General features: G+C 38.4%; 1 protein-coding gene across 1 annotated transcript in view; it reads left to right on the forward strand.

Annotated features, from left to right (window-relative positions):
• BEND2 (BEN domain containing 2) overlaps positions 1 to 21,235 on the forward strand; it is a 124,759-nt gene extending 103,524 nt beyond the window's left edge. The window contains 6 exon segments of the mRNA XM_089904947.1: positions 4,304 to 4,419; positions 8,071 to 8,359; positions 9,853 to 9,968; positions 11,703 to 11,916; positions 15,616 to 15,819; positions 20,892 to 21,235. Coding sequence (XP_089761073.1) covers positions 4,304 to 4,419; positions 8,071 to 8,359; positions 9,853 to 9,968; positions 11,703 to 11,916; positions 15,616 to 15,819; positions 20,892 to 21,088 — 1,136 coding nt within the window. The 3' untranslated portion in view covers positions 21,089 to 21,235.
• The last annotated feature ends 703 nt before the right edge of the window (positions 21,236 to 21,938 follow it).

A 21,938-nucleotide genomic window follows, 5' to 3' on the forward strand; every position in this document is an offset into this window, starting at 1 on the left:
TGACGTTTTCGCTGTACTTTCCTTTTACGGAGTTTACTTTAGCTATCGCGTCTATGAACTCTTTTTTTGGTTCTTGATCCCAAATATTTTCTCCTTTGTTGTTTTCTAAAAGTTTTTTAGTTTACGTTACACATTTGCGTTAATTTTGTATAAGGTGTGAGATGTAGGTTGAGTTTCTTTCTTTTTTTTTTTTTTTTTTTTGCCTATGGCTATCCAGTTGCTGCAGTACCATCTTTGCTCCATTGAATTGCTTTTGTACCTTAATCAAAAACCAATTAGGCATATTTGTGTAGATGTATTTCTGGGATTTCTGTTGCGTTCTACTGATCTATGTTTCTATCCCCCTGCCGAACCACAAGCTTGTGATTATTGTTGTTATACAGTAAGCCTTGCGATCAGGTAGAATTATTCCTGCTGCTTTGCTTCTTCTTTTCAAAATCATTTTAGATATGGTAGGTCCTGTGCCTTTCCATCCTAATTTAATTTTAATTTTTTTATTTTTAAAATATATATTTATTTTTTTGCACTGGGTCTGAGTTGCAGCAGCTGTGCTCCTTAGTTGTGGCACGGGGGCTCCTTAGTTGTGGAATGCGAACTCAAACGCTTCGTTGCGGTATGCATGTGGGATCTAGTTCCCTGACCTGCGAGTGAATCCGGGCGCCCTGCATTGGGAGCACGGAGCGTTAACCACTGCGCCACCAGGGAAATGTCCCCCATCCTAATTTTAGAGTAAGCTTCTTTAAGTTTCTCCCCAGAATTGCTGGGATGTTGATGGGAATTGTGTTAAAACTACAGATCAACTTGAGTAGAACTGACATCTTGCATATATTGAGTCTTCTCCTCCATGAGCATTGTATGTCTGTCTGTATGTATTGAGCTCTTCTTTGATTTTTTAAATCATCATTTTGTTATTTTCAGGATATAGATCCTATACATCTTTTAAAAATAAGTTTGTACTTGGCACTTCCCTTGTGCGCGGTGGTTAAGAATCCACCTGCCAACGCAGGGGATGCGGGTTCGATCCCTGGTCCGGGATGGCCCCACATGCCGTGGAGCAACTAAGCCCGTGTTTCTCAACTACTGAGCCCGTGCACATAGAGCCCGTGCTCCGCAACAAGAGAAGCCACAGCAGTGAGAAGCCTGCGCACCGCAACGAAGAGTAGCGTCCGCTTGACGCAAGTAGAGAAAGCCCGCGCGTAGCAGCGAAGACCCAACGCAACCAAAAATAAATAAATAAGAAGTAAAATACTATAAAATAAAATAAAAATTTAAAGAAAATCAGTTTTTGCTGAAGTATTCTATTTTTTGGAGATGTAAATGGTATTATGTTTTTAGTTTGGGTTACACGTGGTCATTGTTAGTACAGTTGACCGTTGAACAACATGGCTTTGAACTGTGTGGGTCCACTTACATGTGGATTTTTTTCAGTAAATACTATAGTACTATAGAGTCCGAGGCTGGTTGAATCCACAGATGGGTAACTGCAGATACGAGTACCATTTATAAAGTTACATGTGGATTTTGACTGCGTGGAGAGTCGGTGCCCCTAAAGCTCACATTGTTCAAGGGTCAGCTGTATATAGAGTTAAGCTTAATTTTAGAATGTTGATCTTGTGTTCTGTGACCTGGATGAACTCACTTATTAGTTTTAAGAGTGTTTTTTGAGCAATTCCTTGGGATTTTCTACATAGCCATCCTTCTTGCATTATGCCAGCTTCAAATGGGGACCATTATATTGCTTCCTGTCCAATGTGTATGGTTTTTGTTCCTTTTTATTGCATTATTGCAGTGGCTAGAATCTCCAGTATTATGTTGAATAAGAGTGGTGAGAGTGGACATCCTTGCTTTGTTTCTGATGTTGGGAAGAAAGCATTCAGTCTTTCACCACTTAACATGATGAGAACTCTTGGTTTTGGTGGATGATCTTTATTAAGTTGGGGTGGTTTCCCTCTCTTCCTAACTTGCTGAGAGTTTTTTGCAAATGTTTTTTCTATGTCCATGATCACATGGTTCTTGTTCGTTAGCCTGCTGATATGAAGGAGTATATTGATAGGTTTTCCATTGTTGGACAAGCCTTGCATACCTGGGTTAAATCCTTCTTGGTCATGGTGTATAATTCTTTGAATACATAATTGATTTCGTTGGCAAATATTTGATTAAGAATTTATGTGTCCAAGTTCATGGAAGATATTGGTGTGTAGTTTTCTTTTTTGTGTGTTATCTCTGTGTGGTTTTGGTATCAGAGCATACTAGCCTCATAAAATGAGTAAGGATTTCCTCCTCTTGTATTTTATGGAGGAGTAAATGATAAATTAGTGTTAATTCTCTAAATGTTTGGTGAAAATCTCCAGTGAAATCATCTGGGCTTGTAGATACCTTTTTGGGAGCTTTTTAATTGCAAATTTGATATCTTTGACGGTTATAGGACTCTTTAGACTACGTATGCCATCTTCGTTGAGTTGTAGTATTTGTAATTTTGGAAGTATTGGTCCATTTCTTCTAAGTTATCAAATTTATGAGGGCAAAGTGGGTTGCAGTATTCCCTATTATCCTTTTTTTCCTCTTTAAAAAATTAATTAATTTATTTTTGACTGCGTTCGGTCTTTGTTACTGGGTGCGGGCTTTCTCTAGTTGCTGCGAGCGGGGTTAGTCTCTGTTGCGGCGCGTGGGCTTCTCCTTGCGGTGGCTTTTCTTGTTGCGGAGCACGAACTCTAGGTGCCTGGGCTTCAGTAGTTGTGGCACGAGGGCTCAGTAGTTGTGTCTCGCGGGCTCTAGAGCGCAGGCTCAGTAGTTGTGGCGCACGGGCTTAGTTCCTCCGCGGCATGTGGCATCTTCCCAGAGCAGGGCTCGTACCCGTGTCCTCTGCATTGGCAGGCGGATTCCTGATCAGTGCGCCACCAGGGAAGTCCCAAAACTGCTTCATTCTGGAAGAATTGTTTTGCCCGATATAGAATTCATGGTTCAGGGACTTCTCTGGCGGTCCTGTGGTTAAGATTCCGTGCTAACCCTTCAGGGGTCACGGGTCCGATCCCTGCTCTGGGTACTAAGATCCTGCACGCCGCGTGGTGCGGCCAAAAAAATGAGGCAAAATAGCATTCATGGTTGAGAATTCTTATCTTTTAGTAGTTGAAAGTGTTTTATTTTTAGAAATGTTGTTAAAAGCTCAAACTACCTAGAAAAGAGCCCTGAGACAACAAATTATCCACTTTTATTGCAAAAGAACAGTAGCCAAGATATTTCCTCATTATGTCGCTGCATTCCTCCCAGTTTTGGTGAGTTTGAAATGATACTTTGACATATAGCATATTGAATCTAGAGTCATCAGTCTGTTTAGTGTAAGATAGTGGTATAGTGGTTTAGTGGTTTAGTGTAAGATAGCAGTTATAATAAATAGTACAGAAGGATCCTGTGTTCTCTTTACCCACTTTTCCCCAATGGTATTTACAACTGTAAAATGGTATCAACTTGCAGAATGATAGAAGATTATCACAACCAAGATAGTGACATCATATCATCCACAGATATTTTGGAGCTGTCCCCAGTTTCACTTGCGTTAATATGTGTGCGTACCTCTGCCCTGTTGCATGATAACTATGAATCTCTTCTCCAGATCTATTATTTGTCCCTTCAGCGTTGTTATATACATGGAATCATGTGGTGTTTGAGACTGGCTTCTTCCCTCAGTGTAATTCCCTGGAGCTTCATTCACACTGTTGTATCAGTGGTTCCTTCTTTTTTATTGCTGAGTAGTATTTCGTGGTGTGGATGTACCAGGGTTTATTTCTCTGTTCATCTGTTGAAAACCGCTGCATTTCCTGTTTTTGACTGTTAGGCGTAAAGGTGATATGAATATTCATTCATAGTTTCAAAGTTTGCTTCAGTTCACTCTTTCACACAAGTTTTCACTTCTTTGGATGAATGCCCAAGACTGCAATTTCTGGGTCCTATGGTAACTGCACCCTTAGTTTTATAAGAAATTGTCAAACTGCTTTCCAGTGCAGCTGTACCATTTTCCCTTCCTGCCAGCAATGTATGAGTGATCTAGTTTCTCTGCATGCATATTTCTGTTCCTTCCATTGTTCTTTCTCCTTCTTAATGCTCCAGAATTCTATTATGGATTTTCTGCTAGAAGGTCTTCTTGTAGGTATTTACTAAGTATAAGTCAGTTAGTGAGAAATACTTTTGGTTTTCCTTTGTCTGTCAATATCTATTTTTGCTTCATTACGGGAGGATAGTTTCATCAGCTATAGGTATGAGGGTGGGAGTCATTTCTCACAGCATTTGAAAAACGTTCTCCTTCCAGAAATATTGGCGAAAGCAGTAAGCAGCCTGGAAGATAACACTCAGATGAAATACCCAGCTTTCTTGGAAGGTGAGAGTGGTAAGATACTTCATATTTCTTCATCCCTCCCAATTTTGGTGAGTTTGTAATGATACATATTACAAGTAGCACGATTTAATCTAGGTTTATTAACACCCTTAATATGAGCTAGTGGTAGCTTTTCCTGATTAAAAATGAAAAGGTTTACTTTAAGAAGATTTTAGCTGGGCATGCAGTTGTAAAAAATAATGCAGAGAGATCGTGCGTATACTTTACCCGGTTTCCCCCAAAGATAACACCTTGCAAAAGTATAGTACAATATCACAACCAGGATACGGACATTGATAAAATCCGCAGATTTCTATTGAGATGTTTTCAGTTTTCTTTGCATATGTGTGTGTTTATGTTTGTGTGTGTGTGTGTGTATGTGTATTGAGTTTTACATAATTTCATTACATCCTCCATCACAGTGAAGATTCAGAACATTTCCATCACCACAAGGATTCTCCCTTTTGCCCTTTAAACCCACACCCACCTTTGTCCTCTCATGCTCCTACCGCTACCATGCCTGTCCCTGCCCTCAGCAACAACTAATCTGTTTTCCTTCGTTATAATTTTGTCATTTCAACAGTTTTGCATAGACTCACATAGTATGAACCTTTTGGGATTTCGTTTTTTCACTCACCGTAATTCCCTGGAGACTCATCTAGGTTCCTGTGTATATCCGTCCTTTTTTACTTTTGAGTACTACTGCACGGTATGAGTGTACCCTGGCTTCTCTGTCTGTTCACCAGTTGAAGGATGGCTGGGTTGTTTCTCGTTTTCGGCTGTTTGGAGTAAAGCTACTATACTATGAATGCCCATGGATAGGTTTCTGTATGAACATCAGTTTTCATTTCTCTGGGCTGACACCCAAGAGCACAGTAGCTGGGTCCTATGGTAATAGTAAGTTGAGTTTTGTAAAATTCTGGCAAACTGTTTTCCAGTGTAGCTGTACCATTTTACATTCCCACCAGCAATGTATGTATGATCTAGTTTCTTTGCACGTGTATTTCTGCGCTTTCTTTTTATTATTCTTATGATTAAAAAAGTTCTTTTGGCTGCACCACGCAGCATGTAGGATGTTAGTTCCCTGACCAGAGATGAAATCCATGCTCCCTGCAGTGGAAGCGCTGAGTGTTAACCACTGGACTGCCAGGGAAGTCCCTGTGGATTTTGTTCTTTCTTCCTTCCTCATGCTCCAAGCTTCCTTCCTTCATTATATCCTGTTGGTCAGATGAGTTTCCTTTAGCCAGTTTTTAAGGGTAAGTCAGTCAGTAACAGTTTGTTTTTAGTTTTCCTTTGTCTGCAGATGTCTTTATTTTTCCTTCATTCCTGAAGGATGGTTTTGCCTGAAATAAAAATTACTGTTGAGATTTCTTGTCTTTCAGCACTTGAAGATGTTTTACTTACTAAAATGTTGTTCAAACAGAATCCGGCACAGCAAAGGGTTGTGAGATAATGAATTATCCAACGGTAAAGGAAAATGACAGAGACGAAGGTACTGATTCAGAAAATTCCTTCCGCACTGGTGGTTTAGGTGAGCTTGAAATGATCCTTATTATGATACACTCTAACCTAGATCCATCAGCATTCTTAATATTAATTCTTAGTGACTGCGTTTTCAACATTAAACTTTTCATTTTGAGATATTTCAGAATCACATGTAGTTGCAAGAAAAAATAGATCCTGTGTACCCTTTACCCAATACTTCCCAATAGTAGTATTCTGCAAAAAGATAGTAAAATATCACAACTAGGATTTTGACATTGATATGATCCACAGATCTATTCAGGTGACCCCTTGTATTCATTTGTGTGTTTGTCTGTGTGTGTGTATATAGTTCTGCGCACTTTTATGACGTGTTTAGGTTCAGGTATTCACCACTACAGTCATGATACAGAACTGTTCTATCACTTCCAGGAACCCTCTTTTGGCTTTTTATAACCACACCACCTCCTTCTTGTCATTCCTTCCCTGCCTTCATCTTTAAGCCATCCAAATACGAATGTGTGTGTATGTGTATTCAGTTTTATATAACTTCATGACATCCTCCATTACAGTCAAGATTCAGAACAGAGAAGCCCCAATGCAAGTTTGTTTCCAAGAACTGGCGGTGGGATTGGGCTGTGGACTCTGGTTTGCTTATCACATCCTAGAGGAGACCCTTTTCGTTTAAATAATTTTAGTACCGAAAGTAGAAGAAACTTCAAAAATTGTGCTCTTTGTGTTAAATGGCCACTGTGGTATGCTGTTGTTAGAAGTATCATTTGGCGAAAACTTTCTGGAGGGTAAGTAGTTTAAAAATCCATAGTAGTATTTATTGTAGTTGACTCAGTAATCCCACTTCTATCCAAAGGTATAATAAAAAAGATTTGTATTAAAATTGTGGTACAAAAATTGTTTTTTATAGACATGACAAATTGGAAACAGCCAGATAAGCAACCATAGGGAATTAGTTAAATGACTCCTGGTATACCACAGTATGTGAGGCAGTAAGCATAATGGTTAAAAGCATCGGCTACTGAGTCAGACTGCCTGTGTTTAAATGCTGGTTTTGTGTTTTACTAACCATGTGACCTTCAGCCACTTGTCTCACCTAAATATTAGTTTCTTCATCTGTGATGTGGCAAATATATAGTACCTACTTTATGGAATTGTGAGGATCAAATGGGATAATTCATTTAAAGCTCTTAACACAATGCCCAGAACGTAAGTGCAACATAAATGTCAGCTGTCAGGAAAATCATGATGATAGGGATGCAGATTTGGAAAAAGAAAATGGAGAAATGTGCAAAATATAATGATAACTGAAAAAGCAGGATTCAAACTATATATAAGGTTTGGTTTCAATTTTGTGTTTTAAAAAAAGGTATAGAAGATAGAATAGAAAACATTAGAAGAAGATTAATGGTTCAAGGCACTTGGCATATAAACAGATAGACTTAGCTTTTAAAACTGGCTGTATAACTAGCAGTGTGATCTTGTTCAAATAACTTACCTTCTCTGGGCCTCAGTTTCCTCATCTGATAAGTGAGAATAAGTTGTTAGGATAATGAAACTGAGCTTATAGATTTAAAATATTTAGCACAGTGCTTGACATATAGTAGATACTCTATAAATGCTAAATATTGAAAAATTTTAAAAGTTATATACACCCATATTTTCTAAATTGTGTTCAGCGAACATGTACTCACTCAGTAATAGAGCTCTGAATGTACATATATATATATATATATATATATATATATATATAATATTTATTTATTTATTTGTTTGTGCCGGGTCTTAGTTGAGGTAGGCAGGCTCCTTAGTTGCTGCTCGCGGGCTCCTTAGTTGCGGCACGCGGGCTACTTAGTTGTGGCATGTGAACTCTTAGTTGTGGCATGCATGTGGGATATAATTCCCTGACCAGGGATCGAACCCAGGCCCCCTGCACTGCGACACCAGGGAAGTCCCCCCTGAGTGTACTTTTAGAATGTAAAAGGGAGCAATGAGATCTCAGAGCAACATGGTTACATATGCACTTCTGGCCTCAGAATTAAATTTATTCAAGACAATGAACCGATTAGTTCAAGTACAGCAAATTCAAGACTAGCAAAGGTGAAAAAATGCTAACAGTTGTGCAGATGGCATCAAAGAGACTCATTTAAGGAAAAGAAGAGATAAGTATAGAAAAAAATTCACCCAAGTAGAAATTTGTGAATTAGAGATCAATTAGTTTAATTTTCTTGGGCACTTTCATGGTAGCCTTGCATGAAAAAACAAGGATTTTAATTTTTCCCTGTATTTTTAAAGGATATCTTGGTGATCCAAGAAGAAATGTCAGGATGCTTGATATTCATTTGATGACTGCACAGAAGGAGGCCACACCTAAGCACGCAGCCCGCTACTTGGTTCGTATTTTGTTCTCCAAGGAAATCATGATTTCCAGCTCTGTAGCTGTCAATTCCCAAGGCCGCCAACCCCTGGATCCAAACAAAATGGCTGCAATAAGAGGTATGTAGGGACTTCCCTGGTGGTCCAGTGGTTAAGACTCTGCACTTCCACTGCAAGGGATTCCTGGTTGGGGATCTAAGATCCCACATGCCGCATGGAGTGGCCAAAAGAAAAAAAAAAGTATATAAAACTATTATGGAATCTTTTCATTTGGTCATCTGATGAGTGTCATTGGTAGTTGAAGAAATAATGATGGGGGTTTCCCTGGTGGCGTAGTGGTTGAGAATCCGCCTGCCAATGCAGGGGACATGGGTTTGATCCCCAGTCCGGGAAGATCCCACATGCCGCAGCTACTGAAGCCCGTGCACCTAGAGCCCGTGCTCCACAATGAGGGAAGCCACCACAGTGAGAAGCCTGCACACTGCAATGAAGAATAGCCCCTGGTCACCGCAACTGGAGAAAGCCCGTGCACAGCAACAAAGACCTAACACAGCCAAATATAAATAAATAAATAAATTAATTAATTAAAAAAAAAGAAATAATGATGAAGTCTGTTTGAATCTTAGAACCGTTCATTTTTTCACCTAAACCAGACTTTACAATTTAGTAGTATGTAATGGGTAACAGCTTCTATAGAACAAAACTTGTCCATAGACTGATGAAATAAGATAAACTTTATTGGTTATAGTTGCTTATGGTTAGTACTAGGTCAGTTCTTCAGTGCTGAGACTTGGTACTAAAAAATAAAGAAAAAGCCAAAAAAAGTGGGAAAATAAAGCACATTTCACTGCTGGTAACTGGCAACACAGAAATAGCATCTCATAATTAATCCATTCTAGCCTCTGCCTTTTTGTCTTCCAGAAATGTGTATGGAGGTCCTAAAAGTCATAGGCACTAAGGATACAACAATGAATAAGTAGTTCTGCCCGCAAGGAGTTCACAGTCTAGAAAGGGACACATTGAGGAAAACAGATAAATTCCAATCCAGTGTGGTAATGTGGAAGCTCAGAGAGCAGAGCACCTACTTTGAGGGCATTAGGGAAGGCTTACTAAGGACAAGACATTTGAGCTAGATTTGGAAGGATTCCTTAGCTACGTAAAGAAAATAGGAAGAGTATTCTAGGCAGAGGAAATAGCTTGTGGGGAAGATAGACATGTTTTGTGCACAAATAACTGGACCATGGTGTAATAATGTTTGCAATAACACTATTTTCTCCTCACAGGTTTCCTTCTATTTTTAGATCTAATTTATCCATAGGGTTATTAAAGGGCATTAGCACCTGAAATAGTTGACTTTTTATTATACATTTTTTTCTAAATCACCAAAACCTCATTATGGGCTTCCTAGGTCAGTATTTTAGGGGACTGCACATTAGAAGAAATGAGATATTCAGCTAAGCATCCTCTTTGAGTAGAATTTCTAAACTCTTAGCAACAGAGAAAAGGATGACAATTAAAAATAGAAAATTTCAGTATTTTAAATAAAAAAATTTTTGTCAGTATCTTTGTTAATTTTTTCCCTAATTTTTATGAATACTTTCCGCTATTTGCAGAACACCTGGCAGCAATTTTTCCCAACCATGATTTACGTGAATGTGGAAAAGACTGGCAAGCCTGTATTTCCGATATCAATTCTCTGATCTGCCATTTATGTTCCAAAAGAACACCCGTAAGTTATTTTTCATTTAAATATGGTCACTGCTGTATAAGTGCATACTGTATACAACTCCAGAACTGATGGCATGATGTACAGGATCTTCAGTCCATGTGCTCAAAATCTTGTTTATTTAATTTAGGGGCAGGGTGTGTTCTCTCAAAAGCATACTGCCTATTTATTTCACTCTTTGACATTTTGTGCCCCATAAAAATATCCTAAAGATAAAATAAATCAAATATAGTGTCATAATTAGTATATTTGAAGCCAAGGGCTATACTAGAAAAAATTTCAACTACAAAGATATTTGGCAAATCTTCTTCAGGATCCCACTGAGTAACACATAAAAGAGCAGACTGTGGTGCTACTTAGCTGTTGTAATAGTAGTTAAGGATGGCACAGGAGAAAAGGAAGGTACTTCATTATTCGTTCACTTTCAGTGATGGCAGAAACTGGTGAAAATAATGCATGTCATGAGGTTAAGTTTTCACAGATATTTTATAATCTGTATAGTTACATGGTAAGCGGGAATCTGACTTCTCTCTCACCCATCCTATCTTCAGAGTGCATTAGAGTTTTGTTTTTTTTTTAAACACAAATGGGTCAGTAGGGAAGAGAGTCATGTCTATTGCCTTCTCCTGATGAAGCATTTAACATAATGACAATTCCTAATTTCCACCCACCTCTCTAAAACCCCCATTTTATTCTCACCATATCTAGTCACTCCTGTGTCTCTAGAGTAAGTTTCTGGAAACTATTTGCCAAGAATATTTGTAGCTGAGCTGATGTTTTCCTGGTGAACGGCTTGATTTCAGTGATAGCTCAAGCACCATCTGTATGAAACCAAATTTGCTTATTTTTCACATTCCCTTTTATATCCTACAAAAATTGCACCTTAAACATTTGAATGTAAAATCATGATACTGCTGGGAAATGGTAATTTGCATATTGCTTAGGCATCAGAAGAGAAGTGGCATCTGCCAAGTGCCTGCTGTGTCCTTGATTAGGAGAGGGATATGTCCTCACTACTCAAAGTTGGTCCGCGGATCAGCAGCAGCAGCACTGGAAAGCTCGTGAGAAATGCAGAGACTTGAGTTCCACACCAGACTCACTGAGGCAGAATTTGCATTTTAGCCAGACCCCCCAGGTGATTTTTGTGCACATTGAAGTTTGAGAAGCCCCAGCCTAGGGCAGTGGTTGTCAACTCTAGGTATATATTAGAAATGTGTGAGACACTTTTTTTTAAAAGTTTTTAATGCTTGAGCTCTCCCACTCCCTCTACCAGATTCTGGTTGAATTTGCCGTGAGTGGGGCCCCAGCACAGCTTTAAAAAAACACAAGATCCCTAGGGTAATTCAAATGTTCAAATGTGCAGCCAGATTTGAGGACCACTGGGGAAAGAGAAAACAAAAACACTAAAAAAAAAAACACTCCAAAAGTTGTCATCTTTGAGAAACTCATGTATTCATTTATTTATGACATGGTTATTAAGCACTTATTTTGTGCCAACAATTATTCAGTTCGTTACACAGCTACTAAGTCCCCCAAGAAGCAGCGAGTCATGGCAGCTGGAGGAAGAATCCACCTACACATCTTTTATCACAGCAAACAGTATTCGTGGGCTTCAGCCCACCGTATTAGAAATAGTTGCTTCCCCACCAACCTGGGGGGCCGTGGTAGATGATGGAGCATGTCCCTATTTTCCCACTATGGGACTTTGTTTATAGATACAATTTTGTGTTTCAGCAGAAAACTGTTAACAATATAGAGCCTACCAACCCGGATACAGATTCGAATGATAAAAGGGATGGTGATGACGGTGAAAGTAGTTCCCTGTTATCTCAGCAAGCAGCTGGCTCAGAAACAAGAGAAAATGGGAATTCTCAGCAGAACAGCAGTGCTCTCCCTGAAGGAATTAAAGAACCTTCCACTGATAATTCAACGGTATCTTATGAAACACTGGGTGAGTTTTAAAATAAGTTCTCTTAATGATAAATGTTGAATCTGGATGATGGATTTGTGGGGCTCATACTATTCTCTCTACTTCTATGTACATTTGAAATTTTTCAAAAGAAATCTAAACAACTTAATCTTTTATATTAATGAATTAATGAAATATAGATACCTAGTTCTGAGGCTGATAGTTTTTTAACTATAAGCTAAATCTATTATTTTTCCAAAGCCGACTCCTTTGACTCTCAGGTTAGTAACCTTTCTCCGCAGGTAGAAGAGAAGGAGCTACAGCTGGATGGGCCAGAAGCAATTCAGGGGTCTTGTTCTCTGTGTGCCAGGCACATTGCAGATACTTCATGAAGAGTTTGTGCATGAACTAATGAATCCCATTCCTCAGAATATTGTGCCCTCACTGCTAGCTATCTGCTGCAGGCATATCCTGCTTCATTAGTGTCAAGTGACAGTGGGTTCCGTAGGTGACTGTGCCATCTGCCACTCACACTTCCCAATGCCTTTCCCTAGGATGCTGGAATTTAGTGGCACCTGAGGTAGCAAAACTACTTTCTGTCTCTCCATTGCCCCCATATCAACCCTAAATAGAATATTATCTGTGAACCTGATCAAGTAAAATTATTTAAATAATGTATCTTTATAGTATATTTTTTCCATTATAATCAGGTTATATGCCATAGAAACAGACTCTGTTCGGGCTTCCCTGGTGGTGCAGTGGTTGAGAGTCCGCCTGCCGATGCAGGGGACACGGGTTCGTGCCCCGGTCCGGGAAGATCCCACATGCTGCGGAGCGGCTGGGCCCGTGAGCCATGGCCGCTGAGCCTGCGCGTCCAGAGCCTGTGCTCCGCAACAGGAGAGGCCACAACAGTGAGAGGCCCGCGTACTGCAAAAAAAAGAAAAAAAAAGAAACAGACTCTGTTCAAATTAAACCACCACAACAAAAATCACTGGATGATCCTAGATTAAAAGAAGCAAAGAACAAACAGCCACAGGCAGGAGCCAGAGCAGCCCTGAGACTGTGGCATCTGGGGTCCATTGAAGTCTCTGAGGCTCTGTGTCTGTAGCTTCCATGATTTTTAGGTTGTAGTTTTCTCTTGTCACTGTTCTGATTCCCAGGAGAAGGAATCCAGTTTGGGGAGCTTGGGTCACAGGCCTCTGACCCTGACTCAGCTAGAATCAGGGGACAGGGCAACTTAGCAAATTGTGAGCCAGGCAGCCCCCACAATTTGTGTGTAGTCTATTATGCCATTTTATTGAAAAACTGGAAAATATTTAGGAGGGAAGAAGAGTTTCCACAATCAAGATACCTTAAAAAACTATTGTGGGGACTTCCCTGGTGGTCCAGTGGGTACGACTCTGTGCTCCCAATGCAGGGGGCTCGGGTTCAATCCCTGGTTGGGGAGAGTTTGCATGCTGCAATGAAGATTTCATGTGCTGCAACTAAGACCCGGCACAACATAAATAAATAAATATTTTAAAAAACCCCAACACCTCAGTGGGGAAAAAAAACCTATTGTGGACATTTTAATTTTCTTCCAGTTTTTTTTTCTTATGAAGCTTTTAAAGAATTGTGGTCTCCATATAATTACTCTTCTTTTTAACATGTTTTTCCTTAAGAATCTCCAATCTTCACAATCATTGCATTTAACAGGCATATAACATTCCACTGAGTAAGTAAAACGTAATTTATTTAACTACCTCCCTCTTTTTGTTATTGTTGTTATTTTGGTTTTTTTGTTGTTTTTGTTTTTCATTTGTTTGAGGATTTTTTTGGAGAGGATTATCAATCATGCAAATCATGCCGTGAAAAAAAGAATTGTACGTATTTTGGATTCTTTTTTTTTTAACATCTTTATTGGGGTATAATTGCTTTACAATGGTGTGTTAGTTTCTGCTTTACAACAAAGTGAATCAGTTATACATACACATATGTTCCCATATCTCCTCCCTCTTGCGTCTCCCTCCCTCCCACCCTCCCTATCCCACCCCTCCAGGCGGTCACAAAGCACCGAGCTGATCTCCCTGTGCTATGTGGCTGCTTCCCACTAGGTATCTATTTTACGTTTGGTAGTGTCTGTATGTCCATGCCACTCTCTCACTTTGTCACAGCTTACCCTTCCCTCTCCCCATATCCTCAAGTCGGTTCTCTAGTAGGTCTGTGTCTTTATTCCTGTCTTACCCCTAGGTTCTTCATGACATTTTTTTCCTTAAATTCCATACATATGTGTTAGCATACGGTATTTGTCTTTCTCTTCCTGACTTACTTCACTCTGTATGACAGACTCTAGGTCTATCCACCTCATTACAAATAGCTCAATTTCGTTTCTTTTTATGGCTGAGTAATATTCCATTGTATATATGTGCCACATCTTCTTTATCCATTCATCCGATGATGGACACTTAGGTTGTTTCCATCTCCGGGCTATTGTAAGTAGAGCTGCAATGAACATTTTGGTACATGACTCTTTGTGAATTATGGTTTTCTCAGGGTATATGCCCAGTAGTGGGATTGCTGGGTCATATGGTAGTTCTATTTGTAGTTTTTTAAGGAACCTCCATACTGTTCTCCATAGTGGCTTTACCAATTCACATTCCCACCAGCAGTGCAAGAGTGTTCCCTTTTCTCCACACCCTCTCGAGCATTTGTTTCTAGATTTTTTGTTGATGGCCATTCTGACTGGTGTGAGATGATATCTCATTGTAGTTTTGATTTGCATTTCTCTAATGATTAATGATGTTGAGCATTCTTTCATGTGTTTGTTGGCAGTCTGTATATCTTCTTTGGAGAAATTCGACTTACCAGCTTAAAGAGTATTTACCTTTTTTTCTGACTCTTGATAAATACTGCTAGATGAATCTTATAGATGTTAAGTCTTTGGACCCACTGAGTGAATTTTTAAAATAATTTAATCTCTCTTGCTAAATGTTGGATCTGGGTGATTCAACAATTTATACTCTTGCCCATTAAATGATGGATGTTCCAAGATGAAAAATATGTTTATTAACTTGTAAGAATCATATCATATTTGTCTAATATATTTTCTTACATAAGTCTTTGTTATATGTACAATATAATATTTTTTAAGTATGGTTAATTTGAATCACTATGGACTGAAGAGAGATGGTGATGATTAGGCTGTAGAGTTGAGAAATAAAAACAGGCTTAAAATTTGTTTTTCAGTTCAAGTAGGTTATCTAAAATATGATATTTTAAGATGAGTTTGTTGATTTTTAAATGATGAGTTTAATACCAAATAAAAAACCTACATTTTAAAAATTATAAATATTTTAGTAAGAATCATGGTTTTTAATTTTGAAAAAGCCTTTTCTATAAGTAGGAAAACAATTCATTAAAACTACTTAGAGTTTTTGATACAATAAAAATTAATTTTAAGAAAGCTACTTAGAATTTGCTACCAAATGTAATGTTAAAACTGATTGTATCCTAAAAGGTAGCAGAATACTGAATTGTCCTCTTGAACAATCAGAGCATGTGTAATTACATCAGAAGTGATTCCTGTCTCATTTCTCATGCTGTCTCGTGATACACTAAAAACTTAAAGCTTTAATTTTTTTAACCTCTCAAATTCTTGAGCCTAAAAATTCAGAAAAGTCAACTTTTCTGTTACAGCCTTTTAAAAACTTGAACCTAACATTTGCCATGAAAATTGACATCTTCTTTCTCTTTTGCTTCTAGAATATCTTGGAAATCCGTGTAGAAATATACAGATGCCAAAATCAGTTCTGAATATAGCAAAAGAAAAGTCTCTCCCAGAGCTGTCAGCCAGATACCTTATTTGCAACCTGTTCACAGAGGAAGTCCTGATAAAAAGTAATGTCTATGGCAGTCTGGGGCGTGGCACGTGCGCCCTTAACGCCAATAAGATTAACGCTCTCCGAGGTATGTTACATGTTGAGTATGTGAGAATAAATGGAAGCAAAGTGTGTTAGAGAAGGACAGAAAGAAAACTTCATTCAGTTTATGTGTATTTTGAAGAGAGGGAGATCTTTTACTAATTCCCTCATTTGGGTATAACAGCAGCAGGTTCATGAATGTGTTTCTTTTCGCATTTGGGTTCTCAGAGCTAATTGCTCTGTCTTGAGCAGCTTTATTAGAACAGGAAAGGCATTATTGACTGTGGCTCCTGGTATGAATTGCCAGATGTATGGAAACTCAAACACCTTCATTTCAAGGTCGAAGCTGCTGGGCTTTGTCAATTTGCAGAAGTGTCAACAATAGCACAGCAGGTTTAATTTGCTAGTTTTTCCTTGTGCACATGAGCATAGTGTAGTCTTTATTTACAACGTAAATAGATGAAATAATAAAGCTTCCAGAAGCAATTCTGTGAAATTTTAAATTTAGACCAAGCAGGAAGCAGAATATTTCTTACTTGTGTCACTGGTACCCAGTAAAGATATAGTTCTGAGCCCCGGCCCAATCTCAGTTGGCAGGTTCCTCCCTTCATATCACACGTTTCACATCCATCAGATTTGAAGAACACTTGTGTTTCACACTAAACTAAAGAAATCTGGCTCATAGCACCTTTCATAAGCATTTGCTATCATCTAATCCAAATGGTTTCCATTTTTTTTTTACCTGCAACCCATAGTAAGAAATATATTTTACATTGTGACTGAGTATGTGTGTGATTTTTAAAAAACTGAAGCAAAAATTTCACAAACAGTTCTTACTCTTCCTATGAGAATTACATTCCAATGTTTTCTATTACTTTTTTTTAAGTGCTGCCATCACTAATTTCATGACCTAGTAATTGGTCATAATTTGCAACTTGAACATCACTGAACTAACCCACCATGCAAAAAACCACAACCTAATTCCTCTTACCTTATAGTAAGAAAAGAACACAGAGTTTGTAACCAGTTTAGAAATGAAGGTGTTTATAGAAGAAATAATGTCTTTCTAATTTAAAAAAATTTTTTTAAATGAGAGGTAGAAGGTGACTTTTAGAGTTCTTTAATGTCTGGAATAGATTAGTTCCTTAAAAGTGGACTAAAAATATTATTCTGTGTATTTTGTTTTGTTTTATCCCTTAATGAATTATATTACAAATCAAGAAGATGTCTTTTGTCGTGAAAAATATTCAGCATGAGTTTGACATACTATCCACTTAGGGCATATTTTAACAAATTTCCCATAAGACTCAAAGTTCTACTCCTTTGTAGAAGGGCAGCCATGTAAGTCATTTCAGCAGAGAGAATGCAGTAGAATCATCATTGTCCTGGGGGGCAGAGCCAGGCCCAGGGAGGAGAAGCTGACAAGAAAGCATATTTTACTTTAATATGAGGACACGATGAATTTGGAGAATGAAAAGGCTCAGAGTAACTGCTGAATGACCAGAGATGTGAGGAGATTCCTGCACTAGTAAGAGAACTAGGCTTTATGGGCTCTAACATAACATCTTTAGAAGTATTGGTTCAGTATCAACTATTTAAAACATACAGAAATATATAGAAAATAATATAGTAATAAATTAACACCTGTCTACCCAGTATAGATATATTTTGCTTTTTGTGCTCTAGGTTTTTTAAAATAATAAATCATTACTGATAACATTAAAACTCCATCCCGTCATCTGTTTCCCCTGTCTTTCTCCCCAAAAGTAATCACAGTCTTGGAGGTGGATATATCATTCCCATGCATATTTTATACTTTTGCTACCTCTGTTGATATGTAATATTGTTTTGTAGTTGTTTTAATGTACATAAATGGGAATATATAGTACATATCCTTTTTAAATTTTGTTATCACCCAACGTTATGTTTTTGAGATCTAACTCATGTATTTTAACTGCTGATTGCTGATTGGTATCAGCAGTTGGTAAACCAGATTATTCTTCTATTCTAATATCACTTCTTATCCTAAGATTTTATTATTTTGGGGGAACTCTTCTGGAAATTAATAGGCAAAGGTAAATATGTCCAGTAGCCAAAGGTATTGATTTCACCTAAGAAACTGTTACGTGATGCTCTCTGAGAGTTCAGTTATCACTTAAGGTCTCTTTAAAGAATGGTCCATATGGAGAAAGTTAGAAGGCTGCAGATTTGCAATCAGCAGGCAACCCTTACTCCTGCCCCGTCCCATCCATTTCTGAACATAACAGAACTGTAAAGTCTTAGCAATAGGGAGTACATTAGGTCCTCTAATACAGCTTCTCACCCAGAGCAGGAGTTCCCATCTCAGCTTTGGCATATAGTTGCCTCCCCTTGGCTTGAACACTTCTGTTGATGGCAGTCCACTACATTTTAAAAGGGTTCTAATTCATGAGAAAGTTCTTCTTCCAAGTGACTCAAAATTTACCTCCCTGCGAGTAATGCACATTTGTCCTAGTTATTCCTTCTAGAGCTAAATTGGGTGGATATAATCACTTTTCACATGATAGGCCTTCAAGTATTTAAAGACAGCTATCACTTCCTGCTGTATGCATTAGGAGAGAATAGATATACCCTCTCCTCCCACTTTCAAGTTCAGAACCAAGTGAGTGACAGCCACTAGAATCTGGCAGGTGGAGATTAAAATATCAGCTTTATTTTTGAATCATACATGCCCAGTTCTTCTAAACGTTCCCATTTAGAGATCCCTCTACATGGAAGTGTGAGGATTAGAGACTAAGTGTTTGAGGATTGGAGAATAAGTGTTTGAGGATTGGAGAATAAGTGTTATTCCTAGCTTTTCCCCACAAAGTCTTAAACTTTTACAGTTAAATATCTCCATTTTGTTCAGTAATTCCTCATATAAATATTGTCCTAATCTTTCATGATCTCGTTCAGTGACTAACTTCATATGTGCTCAAGTTAACCCAGAATGCAATAGTACTATTACCTACAAGGCTGTTAATGCAGCCTAAAATGGCACTTGCCATTTAAAAATTTATGGTTGTCTAAACCCCTAGATCTTTTTTTTCTATATACTGACATTTATCCAATACTTTTTATTTTATTTTATTAACTTTTTTTAAAGGAAAGATTCTTTAAAGTCTATAGTGCTTTACTATCCAGTACTTCTATTGTTAGTATTTAGGCTGTTCCTGTTTATACTGTTAGTATTTTTTTAATGTAAATGTAGGATTTGATATTTATTCCTCCTGCATTTTATCCTGTTAGTGTAGAGCAGCATTCCCCAAACTGTGTTTCTTAAAGACAGCTGAATATTAATAGGTTCTTCCTGAATAAAGTGCTTTTTAGTCAAATGGCTAGGAAAGATCTTGATCTGGCACCCCAAGGGCCTCAGTCCATAGATCTGCTTCATTTGACTCTGTTTTAAAACATGTTTTGAATGCCTTTAGCTATCCAGCCTGCCTAGATCTCCATGGTCTTGACCCTCTGTTGCCTTATGTGTTGCCACCTCCCTTATTTATGTGCCTCACCAAATCTGCATCTGTCACCTTTGATTCAGCACGTCTCTCATTTTTTAAATAATTAATTAATTAATTAATTTTTGGCTGTGTTGGGCCTTCGCTGCCACACGCGGGCTTTCTCTAGTTGTGGCGAGCGGGGGCTGCTCTCCGTTGTGGTGCACAGGCTTCTCATTGTGGGGGCTTCTCATTACAGTGGCTTCCCTTGTTGCGGAGCTCTGGCTCTAGGCGTGCGGGCTTCAGTAGTTGTGGCGTGTGGGCTCAGTAGCTTTGGCTCGCGGGCTCTAGAGCGCAGGCTCAGTAGTTGTGGCGCATGTGCTTAGTTGCTCCACACCATGTGGGATCTTCCCAGACCAGGGCTCAAACCCATGTTCCCTGCGTTGGCAGGCAGATTCTTAACCACTGCACCACCAGGGAAGTCCCCAGCATATCTCTTTACTGTGGGATTTTTCAGTGGAGACTAACTCTGGAGTTAAGCATTTCTTATTTGCACAACCAGAATCTTCCCCCCCCAATAAACTTCTTTTATGACTAGTGTTTCAGAGAATACATTTTAGGAAACACCAACCAATTTAGGTTCCTTGTTGCAGTCTATTGAAAGCTTTACAGGTACTTGTCTTCCAGTCTGTTAGTTATCTGTCCCAGCTTTGCTGTCATTGGGAGATGGGGCAAGCCTGCTTTCCATAACTTTTTTGTTAATAAAAATGCACAGCAGGATAGAGCTTGATACTGAATCCAGTGACATATGACTAAAAGCCTCCTTCCAGGCTACCACTGATCTGTTAGACCTTTGAGTATGAAAGCTTTTTAACTTTGTCACATGACTTGCTAAAATTTAGATATATGCTCGGTTTATGGCATTGTCCTGATTTCCTAGCCAATTAATCCTATCAAAAAACAAATGACATTAATGTAGCCAACTAATGCTGGCCTGTAGTGATTGCCAGATCCTTTTCTAAGAGCTCAAAGGTACTTAGGAAATTACCTAAGAAAGTATCCAAGAGTAGCTCTGCTCTTCTAGTTAGCACCTTCTTCCCCACCTTTCCCTTTGTCCTCCCACTTTCTCTGAGTGCTCCTTGAGCTATGTTGCTCTGTTATAGAAGTTTTCATTTAACTGCAAGATCTAAAGACTCTCATTCCTTTTGTCTGAGATAAACCAAGCAGTGCCAAAAAATTTAGCAGTTATAGCTTTTTGCCTCTAAAAGTATGAAAGACACTGCAGCCTCTAGTGTACTAGAACCTTATTAGCATGTCTCTATTTGATATAATGAATAACATACTAGATGCGTGTTTAATAAATTTAAGAATAAGAAAAGTTTATGTTGGGTACTAAAGAGAGCAGACCTTGCTACATAACCAGATCATGGGGTATTTTGGTGTTTTTTGTGTGATTTAAGAATGGTGCTATTTCATATTACTATCCTTTCTGATGAAAAGATTTGTTCAGCTAATTTAATAATAGCTACAGTCCATGTGTTTTAATTAATTAAAGTCTTAATGACCCTTTCACAGACATAGCAATAGTACTAAGGTTGAATAAATTCATTTCTCTGAGAAGTGATTTCTAATTAACTGTTACATTTTTGGACTTTACCACCAGAGTTTCTCCAAGACATCTACCCGACTTGTGATCTTTCAGAAACTGGATATGACTGGAAATTCTGTGTGACAGCTATCAATAGTTGTATTTGTAGTCTTAGATATGACCACAAGAAGTCCACATCCAAATCACAGCCGCCTCCAGAAACGACTCCTTCGACAGAGTCAGAGCCAAGAGATACTGGCTTAGCTGACTGAAGTACTTGAATGTCAGTCATCCAACTTTTTTTTTTCACTATTGTACCATCCTTTAAGTTTCTCAAGTTATTAATTCAAAAATTAGCCTGATGTAGTGGCATTGTAGTTCAGCATTCACACCTAAAGAAATAACCTATGTTCTTTGTTTGCCCACAAGGGAGGCACAATTGCATTATGAAGATGTGTTTCATCTCATGAATAAAGTGATGGGCAATATTGCAGTAAGAACCTCTGAAAAAAGGAATGGTTGTAAACTCCTAAAGATCATTTTTATTGCTGTTTTAATGTAGAATAAGAATAGTACATTTAGCTGTTAATGACAGATGAAATCTGAGTGTCAGTGATACAGATACAGGTAGTGATGTAGAGAGCCACAGTTGGATAGGCAAATCATAATTCCAAGCATAGGAACTTGCAGGTAATAGACACTCAATATGTCAAGTGAATCTGCAGTGCAGAGCTTAGGTTAAGCTACACTGATTCAGAAGGGTGGTATGGTTTACATATAACCAAAACATGCGTGCTGGCTTTTTTTTTTTTATTAACATCTTTATTGTAGTATACTTGCTTTGCCATTTAGTTTCTGCTTTATAAAAAAGTGAATCAGCTATACGTATACATATATCCCCATATCTCTTCCCTCTTGCGTCTCCCTCCCTCCCACCCTCCCTATCCTACCCCTCTAGGTGGTCACAAAGCACCCAGCTGATCTCCCTGTGCTATGCGGCTGCTTCCCACTAGCTCTCAGTTTTACATTTGGTAGTGTATATATGTCCATGCCACCTGGCTTTCTTATACATCCATCAGTAGGGGATTCATAGGATTGACATAATATTGTTTAACATAAGCT

This window comes from Delphinapterus leucas, chromosome X (assembly GCF_059928025.1).
Source record: "Delphinapterus leucas isolate spDelLeu-1000000601 "Yukka" chromosome X, BTC_Dleu_Yukka2, whole genome shotgun sequence".
NCBI lineage: Eukaryota > Metazoa > Chordata > Mammalia > Artiodactyla > Monodontidae > Delphinapterus > Delphinapterus leucas.